This window comes from Taudactylus pleione, unplaced genomic scaffold, assembly GCF_031769625.1.
Source record: "Taudactylus pleione unplaced genomic scaffold, aTauple2 ptg000170l, whole genome shotgun sequence".
In the NCBI taxonomy this organism is placed as follows: domain Eukaryota; kingdom Metazoa; phylum Chordata; class Amphibia; order Anura; family Myobatrachidae; genus Taudactylus; species Taudactylus pleione.
In genome coordinates, this window is record NW_028284572.1 from 4,231,883 (window position 1) to 4,258,130 (window position 26,248).

The window sequence follows — 26,248 nt, forward strand, 5'->3', positions numbered from 1 at the left end:
ACTGACATCACTAGTGAATGACATCACTAGTAATGAATGTGTATAGGCTTTATAGTAGTCTATATACTTTATATTTATGTGGTTTATATATATTATATAAACTATTAATAAAGTTCCTGGTTCAGTGGTCTGCCTGTTTGTTTGAGCAAATCTCTTAAACCACTTGACGGATTTTGATGGACTTTTCACTATTCTATACAGAATTGGTTGAGGAAGGTTTAGGTGCATGAACAATTTATCGTTGACGAAAGGGAGCCGTGCAATGATGATTTTAGTGAAGCAAAGTCACAGAAAAAAATCTTGCACCAGGGTGCTGAATCAGCAAGAGATAGTGAGAGCCAAAGCAATGTGCCCAGCCTAAAGAGATAGGGATGGACATCGGAAGTCCGGTATCAAATAGTTGACGGGCTTCCATCATCAAATCATACGATGCGATGGCAACTAGCCATCGCAAGAATTCGATACTATAACCACCGTAGTAACTGTTTGAAAAGGGGACAAGGCCTTGGGAAAGGAGGCGGAGCCTCGTAGCACCCCCGCTCATGTTACACTCTGAGATGCTTGGCTGCCCCCAGGCTCCCCCTATACAGAGAATAGATGCCGTGCCTATGTGCACAGCATTTATTCTCCTGCTGCTCACCGTTGCTCTGCTGTGCTCCCTCTCCACAGCCAGCCATCGAATGGGCATCGGAAAGTTGCATCCAATGGCTGGCAACCATCAAATTTCCGGTATTCGATGGAAAAAGTACTTCCATCGAACGGATGGTTACTAACCATCGGCTTCCGATGTCCATGCCTATACAGAGGGGAGGGAGTCAGGTATTGAGCAGGCAGAGAGAGTGAGAAACAGCCTCCAATGAAAACAAATCTCTAATCCACGACCCTCCATATCCCAGTGGCTAGTTCCTAGCCAGCTGCAGGGCAGCAGTGCGGGGGTTGTGGTGAGTTGCAGGGAGTAGGAGTGAGAAGCAAGGGCCTGTGGTGAATTGCAAGGGGCTGTGGTGAAATACTGTAGAGGATGCTGTGGTGTAATGCAGGGGGCAGTAGTGAGAATCAGGAAGCTGTTGTGAGGTGCAGGGGGATGTGGTGAGATGCAGGGGGCTGTGGTGACATGGTGTACGTTGTTATGAGATGCAGTAGACTAGAGAAATGAAACTGCTCCCGTGCGATGCCGGTGTGGGTTGCTAGTGTATATATAACCACATAAATATAAATGTATTTAGAGTAGGGGTGTGCACCGGCCACTTTTCGTGTTTTGGTTTTGGATCTGGATCTTTCTTCGTGTTTTGGATCTGGATTGGTTTTGCCAAAACCACCCTTCCGTGTTTTGGGTTCCGGGTTTTGTGTTTTGGATCTGTATTTTTTTTTTTTTAAAAGCATAAAAACAGCTAAAATCACAGAATGTGTTGATTTTTCTGATCCTATGCTATTATTAACCTCAATAACCGTAATTTCCACTCATTTCAAGTCTATTCTGAACACCTCACAATAGTGATTTTATGTCCAAAAGGCTGCACCGAGGTAGCCGGATGACTATGCTAAGCGACACGAGTGGGCGGCACAAACACATGCCCATCTAGGAGTGACACTGCAGTGGCAGACAGGATAGCAGTTGGAAAAACTAGGCCGCAAACAGTACATAATGCAAAGAAAAAAAAGAGGTGCAAGATGGAATTGTCCTTGGGCTCTCTCACCCACCCTTATGTTGTATAAACAGGACATGCACACTTTAACAAACCAATCATTTCAGTGCCAGGGTCTGCCACATGACTGTGGCTGAAATGATTGGTTCGTTTGGGCCCCCTCAAAACAAGCTGGCAATTAATCTGTCTCTGCACAAACTGGCTCTACGGAGGCAAGATGTCGTCCTCATCCTCATTCACCGATTCCTCACCCTCTTCAGTGTTGTGTACATCCTCATCCTCACAGAGTATTAATTCGTCCCCCTGGAATCCACCACCACTGGCCCTTCTGTACGTTCTGGAGGCTGGTCTCCCTGGAAGAGTTGATAATTAATTTTTTTGAACATCATCTTCTCCACATTTTGTGGAAGGAACCTCCTACGCCTTTCGCTGACAAGGTTCCCGGCTGCACTAACCACTCTTTCGGAGTACACACTGGAGGGGGGGGCAACTCAGGTAAAATAGAGCCAGTTTGTACAGGGGCCTCCAAATTGCCTCTTTTTCCTGCCAGTACATGTACGGACTGTCTGACATGCCTACTTGTATGCTGTCACCGATGTAATCCTTTAACAGACAGACGCACGCTTGTCGCTGCTGCTTTGAGGATGCAGGTGCGGGTACAGCCCACACAATTCACAAAGACAGAAAAAAAAAGAAGAAATTTTTATTTTTTGTGGCGCACACTTTGAGGGTTAGACCACCCTTTAACAGACAGACGCACGCTTGTCGCTGCTGCTTTGAGGATGCAGGTGCGGCTACTGCGCATACATTTCACACACAAACACAGAAAAAAATTAATTATTTTATTTTGGTTGGAGCGTACTTTGAGGGTTACACCACCCTTTAACAGACAGACGCACGCTTGTCGCTGCTGCTTTGAGGATGCAGGTGCGGCTACAGCCCACACATTTCACAAAGACAGCAAAAAAAATAATTTTATTTTTTGTGGAGCGCACTTTGAGGGTTACACCACCCTTTAACAGACAGATGCACGCTTGTCGCTGCTGCTTTGAGGATGCAGGTGCGGCTACTGCGCATACATTTCACACACAAACACAGAAAAGAAGAAGATTCTTTTATTTTGGTTGGAGCGCACTTTGAGGGTTACACCACCCTTTAACAGACAGATGCACGCTTGTCGCTGCTGCTTTGAGGACAGTATCATATACAGTGACAGTAGACTTGTCAGAAATTGTTGGCACGTCCTTCAGTCCGGACCAGATGTCCAAACCGGCCCTTGTCTTATGACACAGGCGCACGCTTGGCGCTGCTACTGTGTTGATGCACATGCGGATACATCGCACACAAGTCACAAACACAGAAAAAAAAAGTTTTTTATTTTTTGGAGCACTTTCAGGGTTACACCACCCTTTAACAGACAGACACACGCTTGTCGCTGCTGCTTTGAGGATGCAGGTGGAATCTAGACGGGATTTGGAACCGGGGACACACTACCTCCATCAATTGTCTAAATCCCACTGCACTAATGGCGGATACCTGACGCACATCTAACACCAACATAGCAGTCAAGGCCTCAGTTATACGTTTTGCTTCAGGATGACTGCTGTCGTACTTCATCCTCCTCGCTAAGGACTGTTGGAGGGTCAATTGTTTAGTAAAAGTAGTGGTGTTCCTACTTCCTCTATGGGATGATGAACAACTCCCAGCAGCAGCAACAGCACTAGGAGGAAGTGGTTCTTGATCTTTCCCTATTTTATTTTTATCGGAGAAAGTTTGGTCCTCCTTTTATGTTATATTGATATATACGTGCGGCTAAGGCGCACACAAACACAGAAAATAATTTTTTATTTTTGTTGGAGACTAGTGCACTTTGTGCGTTACACCACCCTTTAAGAAATGAGCCAGCCGGCCCTTTACGTATGGGACACAGGCGCACGCTTGGCGCTGCTCCTTTGTTGATGCACGTGCAGCCACAAGTGCACACAATTCACAAACACAGAAAATATTTTTTTATCTTTTCTGGAGTGCACTTTGGGGGTTACAGCACCCTTTAGCGGTCAAGCCAGTTGGCCCTTTACTTATGACACAGGCGCATGCTTGGCACTACTTTGTTGATGCACGTGCGGCTACTGCGCACACAATTCACAGACACAGAAAAAATATTATTTTTTTTGCACCCCTGATGGACAGAGCACCCCCTGGACAACACTACAGCACCACTTTAGGACTGGGACACTGCACAGGACTTTGGAGTGGACACAGCCCCTATGGACAACTGACTGCACAACACAGTACAGCCAGCCCCTATGGACTTTGGAGGAGTGGACACAGCCCCTATGGACAACAGCAGCACAGCACAACACAGCCAGCCCCTATGGACTTTGGAGGAGTGGACACAGCCCCTATGGACAACAGCGCAGCACAACACTACACTACACAGCCCAGCCAGCCCTAACTCCCACCCTCCCTCTTCACTGTCCACAGCCGAGTGAGAAAATGGCGCTGACGCGGGTACCTTATATAGATTCCAAAACCCGCGAGACCAGGAAGGCGGGATGATGACATTTTGCCTCGATTTCAGATCCGAGTCAGGTGGGAAAAGTCGAGCCTGACTCGGATCGGGGGGCTCACCCCTAATTTAGAGTAATAAAAATCCTATGTATGTACACATTCAGTTTTAATCAATTCACGTTTGGGAGGCTGGAGCTGGACATACTTGACGCTGGCCACACTGCAGGGAAGGAGACTGGGGCAGAGTTTTCAAGATCCTACAGAGACTAATGGGAAAATTTCCTTCTGTCCCTGCACTTTTTTATGATAGTTATGGATTTGCTTCATACAGTATAACGCCATTCTGAGATGCCGTTATATATAGTAAAATTTTATGGAGTATCTTAAAGTTTTTACTCTTGCTAATAGCAAAAAAAAATTAAACAACTGTAGAGATAGATCTATCTATCTACCTACTTCACACGACAGCACACCGCCCACCTCACCTTGCTCTGCCCTGGTGACCGCGGCCGCGGACTCCCCTTCGCTGGACCCTTCCCCAACCCTGGCTTGCCCTTGGTGGCACTGGCATTTTGAAATCAGCATCGGCCGTGAGCAAATGACAGCCACGTGGCTGCCCCTGATTGGCTGCCGGTCCGCGAACCATGATTGGCTCGTGGCCGGAGCCAAATTTAAACATGCAGCCACTTGGTGACCAGCGCTGGGACAGTGACAGTCCCAGCGCTAGACAAGTGCCAATATGTCACCGGTCGCCCCTGATTGGCTGTCAGTCCACGGGCCATAATTGGCTTGCGGCCGGAGCCAAACCAAATTTAAACAAGCAGCCGCTTGTTGACCAGCATGGGGACAGTGACAGTCCCAGCGCCAGACGGGTGCCGGTATACCATACCGTTTCATACCGGCACACTTTGAGCACTGGTGCTGGGTGTGCGGTGTGGATGCACACCCTGCATCCATTATAGATACGCCCCTGTGCTGTTGTGCTCCCCCAAAGGCTATCTGCAGGTAGTCCAGACCTATATGTTTTGGTAATCCAAAAGTAGGGAGATGAGGCACTTACCAGACTTCAGCCAAAAAGTGTGCTTTTATTAGTTGAAATTTATGCCAGTTTACAGACCTTTCTCAAGACTTAGAGCATCGTACCATAACAGCAACTGTATAGCGTATCAGGTCAGATGTTATAGCACACTCACCTCACAGAAGGACCCAGATGAGTGTGCTGTAATATCTGACCTGAGTCACGGTGCCTTAGAGTACAGCATTTTTTTCATGGTGCCCCTAAGCCAAAAGTTTTGTATTAATCATTTAAGCAAATATTATAAAATCCTGTAAATTATGCTTACCTGGCATCCTTAGGGTTAATTATGTGGTGGTCAGCGTTGCGCTTCTGTTTGTCCACAAAGATTGGTAGCCATCAATACTGGTTTTGCCTAAGATATTGACCATAAATCATTTTAATTGATCCTGAACCACCAAACTGTGGCACCCCTGCAAGTGCCTTGAGGCACCCCAGGGTGCCACGGCACCTAGGTTGGGAATCACTATGCTATACAGAAACAACGAACAGCCAAGTACTTGGTCTATTTAGTAGCAATGTGACTGCACAGCCATACCCACAGTTATGCATACATAGCATTGTTTGGAGTAGAGTATACAGGTCACCAGCCGGTGACTGTATCTGGAGTCCGGGCCCCATTACTATCGGTGGGGAATGGGGAAGGTTGGCTTAATAGCAGGAGGTGTGGCCATGACCCCTTAGGAAGAAAAAACACCATATTTGCAGTGCCGTGATGCCCTCAGCCTGGTGCAAATCCGGGGGGGGGGGCGATCAGTGTAATCGCTCCCCCCCACAGGCAGGGGAGAGGAGACTGCTGCTGCTTCTCAGTGGCAGCAGTCTCCCTGCTCCCACTGCAGCCCAGCTAACAGCAACGTGTGCTGAGCTGCTGACAGGTAACAGGTAGGGATAGGTGGCGTGGGACTCGGACCCCCTTTAATCTAACATTCTAGTTACCATGACAACCGCTATAAATATGGTTGGATTTCTGGGGAAATATAGCACCACCGCTTTAAACAAAAATTGACTTAGGCTGAAGTGATGTCCTGCCCACACAATATATCACGAAGTGTGGGCGGAAGTGACGATAACCCGAGGACTGGAACCCAATAGTGTGTCCGAAATGAACGTGGCCAGAAGTGACGTCCGCCTATACTAAACGCCACAAGGTATGGGCGTAAGTAACCACAATATAGGGAGAAAGAGTATATTTCCCCTTCACTAGCCGTACCTGGAAGTGACGTGAGTGAGCGCGTAAGTGGAGGTTTCTGCCCACACTTTCCACGAAAATAAGAAAGTTGCCCCCTTGCTGGCTCACTTCGCTTGCCACGCTGCGGGCAAGAATATATTCCCCCTCTATGCCCACTTGGATGGTAGGGAATGACGTTGGACACTGGCAGATGACGTCATCATACAGAAACGGAAGGGGATCTATCTCTTTCCAATATAGGGACCGGAGGTTAGTGGTACACACCCCTGCTAGATGGTGGTGGGAACTTCAACAGAAGTCCCACCATGATGGACATTCATGGGAACCAATAAAATTAAGAAGGGGCTGACACAGGGGATGTCACCCGAAAATAAACACTAAAAATATAAGTTTTTAAATAAACTCACAACCCCGATAAAGCTGTTATGAATAAGGATTGGTTTTAACTCAATTTATTTTTGTTTAAATATGCATTAGGATGTTTTGTGATTAAAATTAAGCATAATACCAACTGGTGGAACCTGGTTTAAATACCAGGAAGCAGCACACACTCCTCACCTTGAAAAAGACAACAAGGTGGTTGAAACATGTTGGCAAAGGAGCTGTTATTTTACCCTACCAAGGACCAGGACAGAAGCCAATATTCCACTGTGGACTGCCCGGGCGTTATCATCTTTAACCACCGCTGTTATTGAGGCATTGTGTCTCAAATCCATCTGGTAGGAGTCCAATTTGTATGCACTTTACATGCACTTTATGTATGCACTTTACATGCACTTTATGTATGCACTTTACATGCACTATATGTATGCACTTTACATGCACTTTATGTATGCACTTTACATGCACTATATGTATGCACTTTGGCCCTCATTCAGAGCCGTTCGCTATTTGCGGTCGTTCGTTTAAAAACAAGGGGTGGCTATTCAAATGATCCGTACGCACATTGCTGTCTGTTCACACCTCTAAGTCTGAACGAGCGTGCAAAACATACGCTCGTTTATTTCTTAAAAACGCCCCCTGGCCGCTCGCATCCTACGTCATGTCCGCTATTTATTAGATTAATCGAGTACATCGACCAGCGTATGAACTGCTCGCTATTCTTGTGGTTGGTGTTTGCTACCACAAATTTGCGTGCAGTTCTGGCTATAAAATAACCCAGTGACGTGGTCAATGACGCTGCTGTTTTAAATATACACACCCATAAAACGCCCGCTTTGACCTTTAAGCACGCCTGCGTTCTGATCTCCACTCCCCATTTTCAAGCACCTTCCCCTGTTACCACCCACATACGCCTCATTCTGTCACTCAAAATAGCAGGCACTCGCTATATAGCGTACAAAGGATTTTCGGCCGCACTGACTGGTTCGCGCATGCGTACTAAAAAGCGTACGCATGCGCAGATGTGCAAACATCGCTCGGAACGAGCGTACTGCCGCTAACGAGCGGCTCTGAATGAGGGCCTTTGTTAGTCATCTCTTATAATTGTCCAGAATAAAATGGTTTTAAACTATTATATTACCTTTCTATTCTTTGCATTCTAGGAGTAATACTACCTAAGGGTGAGGAATATTGAAGTTTTTATCTGGAACTATTATGGCATGGATAAACTATATTGCTGGGTGTCATTAATGGAATAACATAAACATTTTTATTGGAGGTACCATTTATCAAGAAAACGTAAAAAGATATGTGTAATTTCTTTTATTTCTTGTGAGCACCTACCGTATATGAACTACACTCACTAACTTTGTAACACTGTATTTATCTAAGAGTTACTGGTGAAAACCCAAGACTGGAATTGGTGCTGGTGGCTCAGATGTGCTCAGACTGGTCCCTATTAATTTTGTTACGGGCCCCTCCAACAAGCCTGGGTAATTTGTACCCGCTTCTCCTCCCTTTCGGTACCCCTGCTGGCAAAGTGGAATGGCAGTGATTGCGGGTCTCTCTGGAGTTAAGTGGAAGATTTCTGTTCTCCACTGTGGCACTCTAACACAGTGACAAGTTGGCACTGCCCATATTCAGTATTAGGATCAGTGGCCATCTTGGTTAGGGATTTGAAGCCTCCCTGTAAGAACCTAAGTATGGAGTAATGGAGTATGCACAGTAGTGTTCTCCAACTCCAACAGATTTAACTCACTTACTGACTTAGTGGTCAGTGGTGCAGTCTGGTGCTAAAAGAAGGGTCACCATACAACTTGTTTAGGTTTAAACAAATAAATTATGCTTTTACTGTTTGTCAGCACAAAGAAAACAAAAAAATAACAAATAACCTAATCTTCATGCAGGGACTATCTCACTGCTTCAACCCTAACTAACAATGGCAGTTGTTCCAGCTGTGCCATCTATTTTATGCTCTCTATAAAACACTGATCCTAATACTGGCACCACGAGCACACACCTAGGACTTGGGGGGGAGAGTTGCAGCAGCAGGGCCCAGTGGCAAACACAGGATTTCTAGAGGGGGGTTTCCAAATGCTTGATTTTAGAGCGAGTGTGGCCAGTCCATGAAGAGGGCATAATTAGCACTTATCCAGCTTTAATATGCATCATACAATGTGTATTTAGTGTCATAATTCCAGCATATACAGGATCACAGTAAGTCATTTGATGCGGCAGTAGGGTCATCCTGCCTGAGCTGAATGTTTTTATTTTAGATGTGGGCACCATTCCAGAGCATTGGAGCAAGTCCAGGAGCCTGGTAGAGCAGCAGAAGAACCTGGCACTTCCCTGGACATATATGTACATATATGCTATAGAAGCAGTGCATCCCTAATAGTGCATGCTTTCCAGATCTCCTAGTTGGTGTACAGGTTATTTATTACTGGCTGATACATGTTAAAAGATCCACAGGTGGTGCTAATTATTTCATTTTTGATACTGGGAAGAACATGTAGCACTAGTAAAATTCTATTATATTACTATTTCTACTGTGGTCATGGTATGTGCTGAGGAGGGGGTTTCCAGGCAGATGGAAACCCCCCCTGCATTTGCCTATGGGACCCATTACTTTAATGCAGCACAGCCATAGCAGGTCCTGCCATGCACTCTTGTCCCTCTCCAGCCGGTCATGACGTCACGTGAAGCGTCAGCTCCGGCATTAACATGCACAGGGGAGATTAAGGCTGATCTCTAGAATGTTCCTAGGACAGACATTTACAGCAAAATCTCCAATCATTGCAGGGAGATTAAAAACACTGTATGAGTGGTATTATGTCATTCATTCTCAATGTTTTAGGAGTCACCCCTAACCATTGGCAACCTAAGCAGACACCTAGGTTTGCCTACTGGTAATGCTGGTCTAGCATAAAAGGTTAGTAAGGTGTGCTCAAATCTACACGCATCATCTCAGAACACAGTAATGTCTACGGGGCTATTGATTAATGTTAAAATATTGCAGCAGCCTCAGTGACTCAGTCACTGCAGTGCAGACACTGCGTGCGGGACGGTGTGCAGCTGTGTTACTTATGATGTCACTCCACTGCAGCACTGCCAGGGCCAAAAGTTAGCACTGACTGCAGTACAGAGGACATAGTGGGCGTGGCGGTACAGCGTCATCGTCCTACAGTAGGTCCCGGTGGGGGCTGCATTGCGCCCCTCAGCTGGTAATGACCTTTGATCCAGCCCTGATCTTCCATATCTGCTATGGTCTCCCGTACATATATTCATGGGATCCTTAATATTTGTGGGTACCCACCCTAAAACACCTGTCTTCCCACATATATTTTTTCATAAATAGGCCCCCATTTGTATTATTGCTTTGCCCATTAGTTAAAACTACCATGGGCATGTTCTGCAGCTAATGGAAGCATTGCATAATTGTAGCAACATCATGTGTGACCCACTAGAGGGCCCCCATGTCGTTCCATATAGTATTATTGCAACAAAAAAATGTCAGCTCCAACACATTGCACTTTAGTCTGACTCTGACCATTAACCATATAACCATAAGAGGAACTGTAAATGAACACATCAACTCTGACTGGGGTCATCTTGTGATTAAAATACTGAGCCTGCAAAAACAAAAATGAGCAGACTGTTGGTTCTTGATTTTTTAAGTTCCTTATGACTTTCAGCAAGTCTTGTGATCTGAAAGTAATAGGCTAACAAAATATAAATGTGGGGACTGTATATAAATCACATGTTGCATATATTACAATAAGAATATAAAAATGTAGCTTTGGTGCTCTTTATAGTAAGAACTTTGAACATTTTTGGCAGTTTATTCCGACACGTCACAATGTAAAGGTGCTGATCCTGAGTTGGACGCAAAGGAAATAAGCATGTAACTTTGAACCTGGACAAATTATGTGGCAATGGAAGGCATACTTACCTACTCTCCTTGAAGGTCCGGTAGACTCACGATTTTTTGGGTAGTTTCCCGAAACAGGTGGATGTCTCGCATCCTGCACACTTCCTGGTGAAGTGGGCAGGATCGGGAGATAATTTTGGGAATCGCAGGTCCGTAGGTACTTTCTCCTGGAGAGGAGGGTAAATACTACCAACTTTCGCATTTAGGGCCTGATTCAGACCTGCTTGCGAGCGCATGGCGCTCGCAAGCGGGTCGATTTTGGCCCAGTGCGCACGCGTGGCATGCGCACTGTGCTTGCGCGAGCCCCGGAGCGAGCACAAAAAGGACTCGCTCCGTGGCTCACTACAAAAGGGGCGGCTGTCGATGTTGATCCACAGCTCGCCCCATTTTGTAGGCATGGCGGGGGGTGGCTTCACAAACGGAGGCGTTCCCATTCGAACGCCTGCCATTTGTGGGTGGACCCACTGACATCACCACTATTAGAGCCAGAAGCTCTCTGGGGCTTGCGGCCACGAGACCCTACCACAAGGGTCTCGTCGCAAGCCCGATGGTCTTGACCATCGCGACCATCATCCTGGCTGTTCGCAATAGCTGTGGGTGGTCAAAGCTATGCGAGCGGCCAGGAGGCCGCTCCAAAAAAACCAAAAACGCCCTGATTCAGAGCGAGTGCTCTTTCAGAGCGTCCGTCTCTGAATCAGGCCCTTAGCCCACACATGCTGGACAGCTTTACTTTTACACTGCAATTTAGATCAGAGTTTGGAATAATAATAATTTGGGGGCTTATTATACAAATATTACTTTTTTTTTTTAACATTTGTTTTATATACCTGAAAGTTATTTGTACTGTAGGTTAATTTAGATGACTTGTACTTTACATGTAAAAAGGTGACTCCGTAGTTCTGTGCTGTAGGGTCTTTTGGCTTGATTTATCTGTGATCAGAACCAAATGATACATACAAATGGTGTGATCCTCCCTGAGATGCATGGGATGTGGTGGATCTCATGTACTAAACACTCAATAGTTGGTCCTTATTTACACTGTATAAACAAATTAATTGGGCTTCATTTTTCTTTAGTAATAGAATGTATGTATGACAGTTTATTTACATGACTGCATGGTCCTTGATTATTTATGCACCCATCTGTCATGTCATGAAGGTGGTGGGGACCAGCACTAATTGTGGAGGGGTCTGTGAAAAACTATTGACCCTACATTACAAGAGATGTATTTTGAGGGTCTTAGGGAGTATATTTAAACAAGGCACATTCTGTGACATCACAACAGTCACATCAAACATTTTAATTGCAGTAGGTGGCAATTATGGTTTAAATATAATGGGGATTGAGTGGAACGCAAGTCCCTTTTGCAGACTGATCTTGTGATTTTTCTGGCTATGCATGCATTCAAGCCTAGCATATGCAACTATGAGTAACTACGGGTTTTTCCAAGTCGTACGCATGCCAGCTGCATCTTCACTTGTGGCTGAACTAGGCAACAACTGGGTGTTTAACGTAGGCTAAGTGTTCTTAGGTTGTGTTGGTGGTGTGTAGTTAGAATTGTGGACTGTACAGTATGGATGGATGTTGGTGGTGCTACTCTGCATATAAGAAATATATATAAGCTTCCCAACATATGCTGAATGATTACATATGAAAAGGTGGCACCTTTTGGCAATATAATGTAACAAATTTTTAAGCCAAAAAAAGGGAACGAATATATTTATATAATAGTATTCATTCTCAAATGTTTGGCTTACAATTAGTTGTGTATCGTACATGTATGTAGATATCACAGTAAAGTCTTCATGTTCCACTCACATGTTCATCTCATAAGTCCACACAGAAAATAATTTACACTGCATTTGTACATTAGCATTGTGAGGCAAATATGAATATTTGTCTATGAATAGACCTGGCACTATAACCACCAATTCATGCTGCAGAGAGGCGGAAAAATTTACTCATCTCTGGTTACATCTAAGAAATGTATTTTACTCAAAAAGTAAGTTGGTTAAAAATATACAAGTTATTGTTGTCAAAACCTTTCACTATTTTCATGATAAAAACAATATTTATTTATTTACTTAAGCTGGCCACACATCTAAAGATTATCTGTCCAACCAGCCAACTAGTTGATTGGTTGGAATGAAAATCTGGTAAGGTATGAAAGCAAATGACCATCAGCAATTTGCTCCCAAACACTGGAAAATGGACCAATAACTGTTGTTTGAACAAATAGTTTAGATCAAACATTTAAAAAACTTGTCTGATGACCATTTTCATCTGTTTTCTGGCATTTAGGAGCAAATTGCTGATCATCAGTTACTCCCATATGTTACCAGATTTTCATTCCAACCAATCAACTAGTTGGCTGGTTGGATGCAAGTTGGTCTAGTGTGTGGCCAGCTTAACTTCACAAATTGTGGACCAGATGCCAAAGACTAGTGTCAGGAAATTGCAAGTGGGTCCTATTCTCAAGCAAAGAACTTCTTAAACAATTTGTTTGAATAAGTATGGAAAGCCCGACTGGAGAGCACAGCTTATTAGTAGCTGCCTCTGCGTACAGTATCTCAGCTCGGCTTGGGAAGGGAATAGGGACACTGAAGAGTTTATCTTTAGGACTTTGGGTGAGAGACACCCAAAAAGCTGGACAAATCTGCTGCTGCCCCACACTGTCAGTGGGCAAATTGCCTAATGCAAATTGCTCTACTGTACCCTTCCCCAGGTAGGTACCCACATCACTCCCATGGCCCCCTAAAAGCGGACATTAACGGAAGAGGATTCCTTTCCAATCTTATCAGAGTAAAGTAGGGGCCCGTGAGATTACAGCAGCATCGCCGGGCACCTGAATGAGTTTTGCTATGGGCTTAGCGTAGCTGTGTTCTGCCCCGGTTACAGCAAGGTATTGATGAGATTTCTGCTAAAGTTGCTTAAAAAATAAACTGTTGGTATTGTGAAACATCATAAGCTTGATACAGAGTGAGATGGAAATCAGCATTTGTGCCTCCACTCTGCAAGCATGGATAAATTACATATATTCACTTGTATGCAGAGTTGTATGCATTTTACCCACTCCATATCTGTAAGATTGGTTTGTTACTAGTCAGCACCATCAGTGTGCTCTTGTAAAAGATACACCTGGAAACAGATGCATTTACGCTTAAGGCCAACTCTACATAGCTGACAGTTCTATCCACACACCCTCACTGAACTTTTCCTAGGTGAGAGCACCCCACCTGAGAGGTGAGAGCAGCCGCTACATGTAAAGCAGATGCTGAATGGCTAGCGGCCCGTGGCAACTAACAGATGATTAGGTTCATCTGTCATTTTGCGTGGAGCAAGTATTATGTCACAACATATACTTGCACCTGTTCAAATGGTTCGTGTAAGTAATTTTCTTATTTTGCCAAGTATGTGGATGCTGCGGAGAGCGGCGCAAGGATGGAGGTGAGTATGGGATCTTTTTTCCAGGTACACCCGTTGAAGTTTTACTGGATGCGGTGTGTGTGTACTGTGGTTTTTTAACTATTTATTTTACAGGTGGGGTATGGGTGCAGGACCCCTGCTGGCACTTGTAGTTTCATTAGTGCCAAAAGGGCAGGCATGCTGGTACCTGTATTTCCACTGTAAAATAGAATAGTTTTTAAATATTTTACAAATCATTACCCCCGTACCCACAGCTCAGGGGTATGGGGAATAGCCCCGGGCATCAGACCAAGCCTTGGGGTTTTGGGACCCCTTTTTTGGGGGATCCCCACCTCCCCTAAGATCCCCGACTTGGCCTGACTGGCTTGGGGTGAGAATGCTTTGGCCATGGAGGCCCGGTAATAGGGTCTCCTGGCTGTAGCATTACACCCGGGTCGTTTTGGGTCCGGTGGTGGTTTTAAATATAGGGGGTCCCTTTGAAGTTTTTTAAAACCAGCACTGGCCCTGCAGCCAGGTGCTGGTTCCTAAATTACGGGGGAACCCTACTCGTTTTTCCATCATTTTTGGAACGAGGACTGGCTGACCAGTCCGGGGCTTGTTATGCTTTTGGGGAGGGGGACCCTATGTAATTTTTTTTAAGATTTAACCCTTCTTTAACAGGTATAACACACAAGCAGCCTTCACATATCTCACTGATATGTGCAGGCTGCTTGCTCAGGAGAGTTTTGCAGAGAGAAAACATTGCAATCTCGTGTGAGTAATGTCATCTAAACTCGCAACTCGGGGGAGATATCATGATTTGCTTCACCATCAGAAAACTCACTTTCAGCTAAACTCACTTCTTAGTAAATTTGCGAGTTTAAAAACTGGAAAATCACCCGAGATTTGGCTGTGCAAATCGAGATTAAAAAAAACTCAACCAAACTCGAAACTTAGGGCCTGATTCAGAGCCGTTCGCTATTTGCGGTCGTTCGTTCAAAAACAAGGGGTGGCTATTCAAATGATCCGTTCGCAAATTGCAGTCTGTTCACACCTCTAAGTCTGAACGAGCGAGCAAAACATACGCTCGTTTATTTGATAAAAACGCCCCCTGGCCGCTCGCACCATACGTCATGTCCGCTATTTATTAGATTAATCGAGTACATCGTACAGCGTATGAACTGCTCGCTATTCTTGTGGTTGGTTTTTTCAACCGCTATTTTGCGAGCAGTTCTGAGTTAAAAAAAACCAAGTGACGTGGTCAATGACGCTGCTGGATTAATTATGCACTCCCTTAAAACGCCCGTTTTGACCTTTAAGCACGCCTGCGTTCGAATTCCACTCCCCGTTTTCAAGCACCTTCCCCTGTTACCACCCACATACGCCTTATTCTGTCACTCAAAATAGCAGGCACTCGCTATATAGCGTACAAACGATTTTCGGCCGCACTGACTGGTTCGCGCATGCGTACTAAAAACCGTACGCATGCGCAGATCTGCGAACATCGCTCGGAACGAGCGTACGGCCGCTAGCGAGCGGCTCTGAATGAGGGCCTTAGTAAATTTACCCCCTAGACTCTTCAGGGAGTCAGGGAGATTTCTACTATTTCAGGGAGTCTCCCTGACAATCAGGAAGAGTTGGCAAGTATGTCTCTGAATCTGACCCACAATGAGATGGTGTGATGCATCTATTATATCCTTTTCATTTTAATACACAGACATGTTTCTAATTCTCCTGGCATTCCTGAGCTATTATATAATAGAGAGGCACAGCAATGAAACTGTCAGTTCTCAGAGCAAAGTTCACGTTGCAATTTTATATTAAAATACTTTGGATGTGAGGGAATTAAGCCTCACTGAAGGGTTCTCTGTCCCTATAAACAGGCATTTCCTGGTATGATAGGAGAAGGCTATGGGTTTATTTTCTCACATGAACAATTCTTAGACAGGCAGCCCCTGACATTTGGACTGGAGATCTCCGCCTCGCTGTGTTTACACAGTTGTCTCCATTCATTCAGTGAAAGGAATCACTTCCCTAGTGGTAGCTGATAAAAGGCTCTCTGCGGTGCAGTGTCAGAGTCACTGGGAGACCCAGCACATTCCTATTCTCAGGCTCAGCAGACACTTCTTCCACTTTTTAAACAAACTATTTATTTGCTTCCAAGAAGCATGCAAGAGCCTCACCGGAGAACCCAGCTTTGTAGCAGCTGTCACTATGTAGAGTGCCTGGAGAGATGACCTCAGCTCGGGCAGGGACACTCAGGAGCTCATATATACGACTTTTTTGCACCAGGATCTATAGGGCTTTGGGTGGGAGACGCCCCAAAAGCAGAAGTCGTCTGCTGCTACTCTGCACTGCATGTCTTCTCTATGGGATCTTTATAGTTAGCCAGGTGGTTCACTTTTTGCCCCAGCACAAGCCCACTCAGAGAGTGGATGGGGAGACTGCTACAAGGCAACCCAGGAGCTTTTTGGAACAGAACACTTTTTATGTAGAAAATTCCCAGCCAGATGGGGGCGCCCTGAACAGCTCCTCAACCCTCCAGCCTAATGTTGTATACATCACACTGAGATCTAAGAGAAGAAAACCAGCCAATATCAGGGGGACAGTGAGACCAAAGAAGAGGAGGAAATCTGCTGCCCTGGGGCAGCATGGGCACGCACCTAGCATCCTACAAAGCATTGGCAGACCAGTGGACCAACGTTGGGAAGGTAATCCAAAAAGGGGAGCCCCCACCTACAAATCCAAGGCACCAGAAATAAATGATTTGAGTGATGCAAGAGGGGAAACTAATAAGCATCACAGTAACATAAGGATTTACAGTGACAGTGCACCCCCTTGGTTTAATGCAGAAGATATCAGTACAATGCGATTCCTGGCAGACTCCAGGATCCATCAGATTAGACAGATGCCTGCAAGCCACGCGCATCTCATCCACTTTATAAATCCGTCCAAGATAAAGCCTATGTTATCCGCACCCAGCTCAATCTGCCAGGGAACCTGTGGTGTCATTAAGAGACCCTTGGACATGAGTGAGGTCTTTGCTTTCCACTTGGATCGGATACTGGGGCTTAACCGGACGCTGCCATCAGTGGGCAGAAAGTTTGAGTTCGTCCAAGGTAAGAGGATCTATTGTTCTATTGTAGTGGATCTGGTTTCCTGCAGTACATGTACAGTATTACAGCCAGCTGTCCAGACTACATTCCAGCCTCAACTCAGTTGTATTAGTATATTATATTATACTGTATATTGGGTAGTGCTGAGATAATGGCAGATGCATATACAGTAGTATAATACTCTCCTCACAGGAAGTAAAAATTCTGCTGCAGAAAAAGACATGTTTAATAAGTTTAGCTACTGTATAAATATGTACATATCTTGACATACAAAGCATTTGAAGGGTAATTTTATGGCAAGCTGGATGTGTAGTCACTCTAATTAATTGGTATCACTGCCCCAAAGGGTTTACAGTCTTGCATAGGTCTTCTAATAGTTTTTGGGATGGAGTAAAATCGGTATAAATTTACTGCTGTTCGCATCGGACTGTCCCTATGTTTTCCTTCTGGGAATGAGATTTTGGTGCTAACCTGGCTGAAATGATGGTCTGTCCTAATCTGTGGCTTGGAGATTTGTCCTGCATACTGTGGACAGCAGTGTTTGTCAGGAGCAGAAGCATTTCTAGGTGCTGTGGAATAAGAAATCCCAGTGTACTTTGATGGCCAAGATTTTCAAAATAGCTGGGACCACAGTTTGTATCACAGATTGTATTACTATAGTAATATATACTGTATATATGAGTAACTTTATTGCAGTTGCATTTTAGTGTACAGGTGTACTATGTAACTCAATCCTGGTACACGCTATTCGATTTCTCGGATGATATGCCAGATTCCGACTGAATCGGAACGTCATATCATCAAAATGATCTAGTGTGTACCCACTACAGAGGCGTAACTAGGGTATTTGGCGCCCAGGGCAAAATTAAAAATGGTGCCCCCTCACTGTGCGCGTGCCAAAAATGGGTGTGGGCACATGCCGCAAGGAGAATGGCCACTGGAAAATGGGGGCGCGTCCACATGACACGCCACTCTGGGAACATTCCTTTCCATTCCAGTTTGAATCCCAGGTATGACTGTATTTTAGATTATGGAGAATGTGAATAGTTAGAATTCACAGGTTTTCACTGCAGTAGCAGATGGCTCCATTGGTAAGGTGACTGACTGCAAAGCATGAAGGTGCTAAGGGGCCTATTCATCAACACTAAAATAACGTTTTTAAGGACACAAACTTAACGCATCTGTAGGCAGTGCTGCGCATGCGCTGGTTTTACAGATGTAACAGCGCATGCGCAGCACTGTTTCCAGATGCGATAAGGTAGTGTAGGCAGGGAAAAGTATCTATTTCCCGAAAAGCTGTCATCGAAAAAATAACAGCTTTTCGGAATAGATACTTATGGAGAGGTGGAATGATGAATTCCACCTATAATTAGCTAGAACTCCATGAGAGTTCTAAAGCTAATTATCTCCAGAGAATTTTTAGGTTTAATGAATAGGCCCCTAAGTTCAAATCCTAGGTATGATTGTATTTCAAATTAAAGAGAATGTGAAGTAGCTTGATAGAGTTAGAATTCAGAGGCTTTAACTCTAGTAGCAGGTGGCTCCATCATGATGCATGCTAGAAACCTTTGCTTTCGTAAGGTGGGTATACATTATACACACCAATCGGCGGCCCGATGTGTCGTGCCTGACACCACAACTGGGCGGGCATTTACATGTGCCAGCCCAGTTGTGATGTCAGTCACCTGTGGCTTCTGCAGCAAGTGTACGGGCAGTCATCTGATCGTCCATACACACAGCACGATGTGCAGATATATCTGCCATTGGCTGTGCGGCACAGCCGATGAGATAAGTCTGTGAATGACGTCCTTCACAGACATATCGTCTGTACACAATGGCCGATGCACACACAATATATCGGCCGTTCATTTGTACACCAGATATGTCGGACAGTGTGTACCCAGCATTTGTGGGAGATTAATCAAATAGATAAAGTACCAACCAATCAGCTCCTAACTGTCATTTTACAGGCTGTGCTAAAAATTGACAGAAGCTGATTGGTTGGTAGTTTACATCTCTCCACTTTATCTCTCTCCAATATCTGATAAATGTCCCCCTAAGTTCCATTATGATAACTATCTAATTACTATTTATTAATATAATTAGAATGATCACAGTGGAACTGAAGTTTAAATTGGGCACCTCTGTGCATGCCCTAGCCCCCAAACTTGCTCAGAATAGCATCTAGTGCACAGTGTGCCCCAAAAATGCTTGAAGGCCAGTGTTTGTGAGTTATAACCCTGATTATAAGTTATCTTTAAAAAAAAAAATACACTGAAAATGTGTTGTTGTCTCTTCTCAGATCACTTCCCAGCCTACCATAGTAATGACATGATAACATAACAAATGTATATAAAAAAACAGGTAACTATCATCAAGAGTGCATGTGATGCTGAAATCACAATAATATCTATATCTAATAGACCAATTTAATGCTATCATTTTTATTTAAATAAGAATAACTACTGCACCAGTTTTCTTATTAAATTCATTACATAAGAGAGAATCCCATGTAAGGCCCGTATTCAGTTAGAGGCGAAAAAAGCCGCAATCAGTAAAAAGTTTTTGTTGATGCACAGTTTTCACCTGTTTCCGAAGTACCGCCCTATTCAATTCCAGGACGTCTTCGCCTAGGTGAAAACTCCATAGGCAAAAACAGGCAAAAAAGTTTCTCAACCCAAAGGCAAGAAAAAAAAGTGCAAAATCCATATTTTGGGGTAAAAATAGGGGCACTTGGTTCAGATCCATTTGGACCCCCCCGATGACTAATTAGGCAAAAAAATAAAAAATTATCTTAACTCACCCCAAAAAATACATGTCATTTTTGGGGTGAAAATGCAAAAAGTGTTTGAAAGTTGGGTTAAAATAAAGGGATAGGTATTTTGAGGTGCTCTATGGATGGGACAGGTGTTTTTATGATTGCAGGAGGCTGCAACCGGTGTATTTTTTTATTCTGCACTTTACAAATCCCAAAATATACTAGTATACATTTACATGTACCCCCAATTTCACTACAGCAGTTATTTTTGATAAAAAACATTGCTTAATATAATTTTTCCACACTTATGCAAATGTACATAAAACAGCCCTTTGACTCAAAATAAGATCCCTAATTACTTTTATTATGGCTAATAATACACTTCTATACTGATTCCCTGGTGAGTTTGGCTTTATTGGGGGTACAGACTGATTTCCCCCCAAAAAAACTGACCTTTCTGCCAGTTCCGCTATTCGCTGCATTCGCCCATATGCGTTTTCTCCTGTTTTACAATTGCATAGGGTGAAAAGCGGGTGCGCGCATTAAGTAAGCAGGCAAAGACTTTGCCTCAAAACACGTGAATGAGACTAAAACATCTCGGCTTTTCGCAGCTAATTGAATACGCCCCTAAATTTATTACACATTCCTAATCATAATATCTTATAGATTATATCATGTGGGGGTGCCGCCTACTGACAACTAATAGAAAGAAAAGAAAACACAGGAGTTGTATTGTTTTTGGTGCACTAATTTTCATTTTTTAAAATATAACCTTTATTTATTTCAAATACAATGTAAACTTATACAGCAAAATATTTAAACCCTCCATAAAGAGACGCATACTAGTGGCTGCAATATAAAAAACCACTGGAGACGCCACTAGGTATTATATTTGCCTTCAATGTGTATTCAGGTATAGTCAGTAGTTGTATTGATGTATATTTCTCATAGCATTACATTATAATTAGAAACTTCAAAAAATAAACAATAGAAACAATAAAGTGATATATTATGTCCACCACTTGTGTGTGCTTCACAGTTATTATTAATATACACCAGATCAAATATCTATATGCATTATGTATTTGAGGTAACACAACTTCATGCACAGATCTGTGTAATTATTATGGATAACTGGGATTTATTTCTCACAAGAGGGAAAAACAGTCTTGGTTTATTAGCCTCTTACTTAGTCCACTAGCATATGGAAATAAAATTGTTATATCGAGGTCCAAGACACAACCCTCTTATTTCAATTAATGTTATATGATTATTTCAGGGTAACCAGTCCTGGTTTAATAGCCTCTATTTAGACCACTGATGTATGGACAAGAAATTATAATATAGAGGTCCAAGATGATCACCCCCACTCAAATGATGTTACAAAATATGATCAATATCATGTTGATCCAATAATCACTATACATTATATATGTGAACAGCCACTGGAATTACATGGTGGACATCTATCCAATTGAATTTATCTTACTATGAAATATAATTAGATGTTAGTGACCTCAGAATATTCCATATATATCATTGACATTTTTTATTTCATTCACCCCTCTATACCAGAAATACAATGTATATTACACTACCGATTGTACCCATTCACTGCCAGTTACACCTGTCCATTTTAACAGTTTGTTAAGCAATCATATTCCTTTTACCTGTTCCTTCCCTAAAAGAAGGAGGTATACATATTTATTCTCAATTATTTGTTGATCAGGAATTGTTTATTCAGTTCCTACATAATATGCTACTTTCAATCTTATATAGCACCTATTATATTGTAAGATAAATAAATGAACCGTTTATGTCCGCCCAATCCTTTAATATACAGAACTTATTTGGTAAACAACTGATGCTGTCATATAATATCTGCTTAATAAGTAGCAGCAACTACACGCATGTTATTGGTACTGACTGTCTCTATTTCTCTACCATACATTAGTTTATAACTGCTGTGTATAAGGGCTGTCAGTATCTGCTCAAAGCCGCAGTCTACTTGACACACAGTATGTCATTTTAGTAGAATAACACGTACAATATTTGCCACTTTCACAAGGTGTTTCATTTGTATCAATGTTATGTATCACTTTGATACTGCCGGGCTCACAGGCTGTCACTGCCTGTTCAGATCACTGTCTGTTCAGATTCACAAAAAAAGACAGTTACACAGTGACAAATTAAGATGCAGTAATGCTTAGCCTGTAGCTGTTTTTGAGAGAGTTAAGTACTGTTAGAGTATAACAGCTTGTTAAACCCTAAACGTACTTATCTCTTCTCACTGTAAACTGCACAACTGCCCTGCTTCAAAGTGTGTTTATTGAAGGAATATAACCAGCTGGGTGGAGTAAATGACTTTCATTTAATGGAATTAGAATTGCACCTAAATGTAATGTTAATAAGACCTATCATGTTTCTAAGGATTGTTCCTTCCTCATTTTAAGTCAATCAACAATGTTTACTCTTTGGGTGGAATTCAATTGTTTTAGTGCGCCCGATCTCCCGCACTATTCAATTGATGCCGATTATTACGCTGATCGCGCCCATAGATGTTGGGTTTAGGAGTGTAAACCGGCTACCCCCTACCAAAGTGCTTGGCACAGTCGCGAAATGTGAGTTTGGCCGCCCAAACAGGTCACTTTTCGCCCATTTCAGCTTGAGCTGAAATGGTGCTTCGGCAGCTGATCGCGCCCGACAGGAGCAACAATTGAATAGCTCCGTAGTATCAATGATACACAAGCTGAGACGGGAGATGCAGCTGACAGCTGATGGTGGGTGTTTCTTATCATTAGGCCTAGACCTCTTAGCATATTGCTACGAGTCACAGGTCTATGAAGAGGGGGCAGGGCCACAATGACAAGATTTTCCTAGAAATGTGTCATTTTGGCCCTACCCCCTCCTTATAAATACAAGGTCATATGATCATATTCTCACCTATCCTGGTCATTTGGATTCACCAACAATCTGAATTATGGGAAATAACTTTCTTGGGAATTGGGACATACATGAGGCTTATACATATATTCTGCCTTCAATGGGTTGAAAAAACTTTAAAGAGCGAATCTCCTTATTTAACAAGACAGGTTGAGTGCAAGCAGGGCCGTTGAGAGCCCTGCGGGGCCCCGGTAAAGAGGGGGTGTGGCCTAATCATGGGAGGCGTGGCCACGCCCCCTCGAATAAAAAAGTATACATTCGCAGCGGCGCGTAGCGGCACTGCGCGCCGGGGAGGGGGGCGCTGCGAGCCCCTCAGCCCGGTGCAAAGCCAGGGGGGCGCGATCAGTGTGATCGCTCCCCCCCTCAGGCATAGGAGATTGCTCACGGCTGCTAAGCAGCAGCCACAGCAATCTCTCACTGCATCTCAGCACACGCTGTGTGCTGAGAGATAGTGAGGAGGGAGGGGGGGCGGCGCTGGACCCGGGCCCCCACTGGGCCCCTGCCGGGCCCCTCTGGTAGCCCGGGCCCGGGTAAATTGTACCCGCTCTCCCCCCTCTCGGCGCCCCTGTGTGCAAGACTAGTGAAGGAAGATCATGCAGTCATGTATAACAGCTATAGGAACCATGGCCCTGATTCAGAGCCGGACGCTCTGACCAGAGCGCTCGCTCTGAATCAGGGCCCACCTCCATTAATATGGAGCATCCTCCTGGACGCTCGTATAGCTGTGGGTCACCACCCACAGCATATACGAGCGTGCAGGATGATGGTCGCGATGGTCTTGACCATCGCGACCATCGAAACTGCGAGCAAAAGCCTGCGGTTGAGTTTTTCAACCGCAAGGCCAGGAGTGATTTTGGCTCTATCAGAGCCAAAATCACTCCCACTGACATCACTAGTGATGTCAGTGGGGCCGGCTTCAGACGGCACGCCCCCGGCACTCCCACCAAAGGGGGCGTGCTGTCAGTCACCATCGACAGCACGCCCCCTTTGATGAGACACTCCGAGCGAAGGAAAGTCCTTCGCTCGTCGGGTCTCGCGCATGCGCACGGCCGAGCTCCCTCCGTCGTGCGCATGCGCAGTGGGGACCATCGACCCATTTGCGAGCGGACAGCCGCTCACGAGAGGGTCTGAATGAGGGCCCATATTCCTTTATGCCATCATCTGCTATCTACTATTACATGTATGCAAATATGCAAGGACTGAGACACCCACTTTCTGCGTTCGTACATACAGAAATACCGATTGGTGTATCCATAGATGCACCATCGGTCACGCAGTTTCTCCATCTCAGTATGGCCTCCTAGGTGAGCGGTTGAGAATCTGTGTACAAAAGTACTATCACCGACATGTCCCCTGACATTCCCATAAGATGCCTATAAGATGGACCATCTCCTGGCATGCACTAAGACACCTTCCTATCACTGCCCACGAATGCCCACTACATTTTTAGTACACTTCTCCCTGCGTGCCTCTGAAATTGCAACTGCGACTCTGTACAGGCACAATCTGAAGGCATTTGCCGTATGACTTAAGGTGCATATCCACTACACGATATAAATGGACGATTAAACGATAACGACATTGTTCAATCGTTCATTAATCATGCAGTAAATATGCTGGCAACGACCAGTAATGTGCACTCCTGCTGGTCAGGTTGTGCATGTTTGGGGAGGAAAGAGGGTGTCTGCACTGAATGACATATCGTTCAGTGTGGGCACATTGGGCCTCATTCAGACCCACTCGCGAGCGGCTGTCCGCTCGCAAGTGGGTCGATGGTGTGCACTGCGCATGCGCACGACGGAGGGAGCTCCGTCGTGTGCATGCGCGAGACGTGACGAGCGAAGGACTTTCCTTCGCTCGTTGTGTCTGATCAAAGGGGGCATGCTGTCGATGTTGATTGACAGCACGCCCCCTTTGGTGGGCGTGCCGGGGGCGTGCCTGCCAGACGGAGGCGTTCCCAAGGGAACGCCTACCGTCAGAAGCCGGCCCCACTGACATCACTAGTGATGTCAGTGGGAGTGATTTTGGCTCTGATAGAGCCAAAATCACTCCTGGCCCTGCGGTTGAAAAACTCAACCGCAGGCTTCTGCTCGCAGTGGCGATGGTCGCGAGCTGTGGTGACCCACAGCTATACGAGCGTCCAGGAGGACGCTCCATATTTATGGAGGTGGGCCCTGATTCAGAGCGAGCGCTCTGGTCAGAGCGTCCGGCTCTGAATCAGGGCCATTATCCACTGCACAGTATAATGAACAATTGAACAATAATGATGTCGTTATCATTCAATCGTTCTTTCACCATGTAGTGGATATGCACCTTAAGACACATGTGCAGTAGCAAAAAATCGTTCCACTATGTCCAACATCGGCAGTGAGTACTCCACTGAATCAGACCCGGAAGCTGAGTGGTGAACTGGAGTGCACAGTACCTCCCAGTTGTCTAATAGAAGTTTATGCTGGAGGAGCTTAGTATGAAGTGGACACGGACTTGGTTAAAGTGGGCATTATTGTTTGTAAAGGGGGTGCCCTTGAGGGATTCAGCAGTAGAGTTTGAGTGAATCAAGTATGTGGCTTACTTTGTCCCAATTTCAGCATTAAAAATGATGGGATGTATGCATATGCCAGGAGCGCATCTATAATGGATTCAGGGTCTGCGGGGCACTTGCTTCCTGGGTCCAGGGGGGCCCGCACTACACACCCTGCACCCATAGTATTACTTACCTCTCCGGAGTCCCACGTCGGAGCGAAGATCCGGCGCTGTAAAAATGACTGGAAAATGGCCCCCGCGGCCATTTTCCCATTGTTTGCACATGCGCAGAACAGGGAAAATGGCCACCGCGGCCATTTTCCTGCTGACCTGCGCATAAGCTATAGACTCTTGGTGCACTCTAGTGTCCAGAGTCTATAACTCTGGCGCTGCCGGCCGCCGGACAGAGAGGAGGGGGCCCATGTCGGAAACTGCACACGGTCTCCCTCCTCTCTAGAAACGCCCCTGGCATATGCACAGTGATGATGGGCATTACTTCCTATTTAACATAAAGAAATTTACATGTGCACACCAGCTTACCATACAATACTTCCAGCTGATAAGGTAATCAGCTGGAAGTATTCTGCTTATGTTTTTACCATGAGCCAGTTACTGAAATTAGGGCCTAATTCTGACCCGGTCGCAAGCACTGAGCGCTCGCAACCAGGTCAATGGTGACCCAGAGCGCATGCACACGACGGAGCCGGCTCCATCGTGTGCATGTGCGAGACCCGGATAGCGACGGGTAATCCGTCGCTCCGGGTCTCGTACCA

At 44.8% G+C, this 26,248-nt stretch overlaps 1 protein-coding gene across 1 annotated transcript in view; it reads left to right on the top strand.

Moving 5' to 3' along the window:
- The first annotated feature begins 16,170 nt into the window (after positions 1–16,170).
- The window catches only part of GASK1B (golgi associated kinase 1B), an 80,193-nt gene continuing 70,115 nt past the window's right edge, over positions 16,171–26,248 (top strand). Inside the window, exon 1 of the mRNA XM_088475352.1 lies at positions 16,171–17,254. Coding sequence (XP_088331478.1) covers positions 16,369–17,254 — 886 coding nt within the window. The 5' untranslated portion in view covers positions 16,171–16,368. The remainder of the gene's footprint in view (positions 17,255–26,248) is intronic.